Source organism: Palaemon carinicauda, chromosome 32 (genome assembly GCF_036898095.1).
Source record: "Palaemon carinicauda isolate YSFRI2023 chromosome 32, ASM3689809v2, whole genome shotgun sequence".
Classification (NCBI taxonomy): Eukaryota; Metazoa; Arthropoda; class Malacostraca; order Decapoda; family Palaemonidae; genus Palaemon; species Palaemon carinicauda.
In genome coordinates, this window is record NC_090756.1 from 70765582 (window position 1) to 70767811 (window position 2230).

A 2230-nucleotide genomic window follows, 5' to 3' on the forward strand; every position below is an offset into this window, starting at 1 on the left:
TCCTTTACAATTACTTTTTTTTTTTCTTTTTTTAAGTTGAAGGTACGAAAAATTCAATTTGAAAATATGTAACAAGAAAAGCTTTTTTTTTTTTTGGAGGCAACCTTCTGTCAAATATACTCTTATTATGGAGAAAATGAACTATTCCAGTTTAATTCCCTATATAATCTATTATTCTAAAAATACTTTGATTTTATATGATAATGGAGTCAAAATTTAGAATTTTGACCCGGCCAAAAAAAAAAAGAAGAAAAAAAATTTCATCTAATATACTTGAGGGAGGATGCATGGAAACAAATAAAGAGAGTAGCGAAAAGGCTGTTTGACCGAGAGGAACAGAATTGCGAGAATATAATAGTTCAGAGGATATTTCAGTGGTGTAGCGTAGAGTGGTTGAAATACATTTTAGTCATTTAGCATGGAGCGTAGTAAAGATATTTTAGATGTGTAGATTGGGGATAAATAAAGATATTTTATTTTTGTAGCGTGGAGAAATGTAAAGATATTTTAGTCATCAATTTCAGAAAGTAGGGAAGAAAGTTTAGTCATGTAGATCAGAAAGTTTTAAAGATATTCCAGTCATGTAGATCAGAAAATATTGAAGGTATTTTAGTCATGTAGATCAGAAAGTACTAAAGATATTTCAGTCATGAAGATGAATAAGATATTCTAGTCCTGTGCATCAGAGAGTCGTAATTTTTTTTTATGTAGCTTTGACAATATTAGAAATGACTATATCAAAAACCTTTAGAAATAAAACTCAAAGAGTCAAAAGTAATTACATAATATTAGTTTTAAGTAAATAATTCCAGGTCTAGATATGCTCATAGTAATTACTGAAAAGTTCTTAAATGATTCTATATTTTTTATATATGCCAAAGATCACATTTCCTCCCTTCATTACCAGATAGGGGATGGTCAAAAAGTCATGGAAATAACATTTTTTATTTCTATACTTTTGTGATTGTAATCAGCAAAGATTTTAAAGTGATTTTAGTGTATGTGGAATAATGCTTAGATATACTGGTTCTTTTGGCAATAAGTGTTTAAAATTTAACAAGGGCTACTGCATCAGGAGCGGGTGCAGCTAAAGAAGCGAGCTCACTTTGGACTCAAAATATGTCAGCTTAATGTTGGGTCCATGACTGGGAGAGGTAGAGAAGTGGCTGACTTGATGAGGGAAAAGAGAGTAGAGGCTATGTGTGTGCAGGAAACACGATGGAAGGGAAATAAAGCTAAAGAGTTGGGTGATGGATATAAGCTATATTATAGCGGAGCAAATAAAAAAAGTAGGAATGGAGTTGGCATAGTACTGCCTGGTGAGCTGAAAAATGCGGTGATAGAGGTGCTTAGAAAGAATGACCTTATCATCAGATTGAAGATGTGTTGTGGAGGAGAGATTCTGAATATTATAAGTGCATATGCACCTCAAGTTGGTTGCACAGAAGAGGAGAAGGGAAATTTCTGGAGAGACATGGGTGGAGTAATGCAAGACCTGGAAGAACAGGTGAGGGTCATAGTGGGGGCAGATTTGAATGGCCATGTTGGAAGTGAGAATGAGGCAATTGGTCGGGTGCATGGGGGCCATGGAATTGGGGAGAGAAACCCAGAAGGAGAGAGGGTTGTGGACTTTTCTGTGTCATTTGACATGGCAATAGTAAACACATTCTTCAAGAAGAAAAGGGAACACATAATAACTTATAGGAGTTGGGGAAGATGCTCCCAGATAGACTACTTCCTGTATAAAAGGATAAAGCTGATGGAGGTCAAGAACTACAAGGTTATCTCAGGTGACCAGGTAGCCCCCCAACACAGACTGCTATGTATAGACTTAGGCCTAAAAAGGGAAAGAAAAGCTAAAGCTAAAGGAATACGGAAAACTAAATGGTACAAACTAGTCAGGGAAGGAGATAAGATGAGAGAGTTTAAGAGAAGAGTTTTGGAGGATATTGATAGAGGAATCGATGTTCAGGAATAGTGAACACGAAATGCAACAGTAATGAGAAGGCATGGAAAGGAGCTGCTAGGAGAGACATCTGGTATCATATGGGAAGAAAAGGTGAGTTGGTGGTGGAGTAAAGAAATTGAGAAAGTTGTAAAAGATAAGAAGGAAGCAAAGAAGAGATGGGAAGAGTCACAGTCAGGGGAAGACAGAGAGGTTCAGAGAGAAAAACAAGGTGGTGAAGAAGGTAGTAGCCCAAGCTAAAGCTAAGGCATATGATGTGTATAA

General features: G+C 36.1%; 1 protein-coding gene across 1 annotated transcript; it reads left to right on the top strand.

The window, feature by feature from the left end:
• The first annotated feature begins 1381 nt into the window (after positions 1-1381).
• LOC137625650 (craniofacial development protein 2-like) lies at positions 1382-1978 on the top strand. Its single transcript, XM_068356559.1, has one exon. It carries the CDS (start codon positions 1382-1384, stop codon positions 1976-1978), a length of 597 nt encoding a protein of 198 aa, XP_068212660.1.
• Positions 1979-2230: the final 252 nt, after the last annotated feature.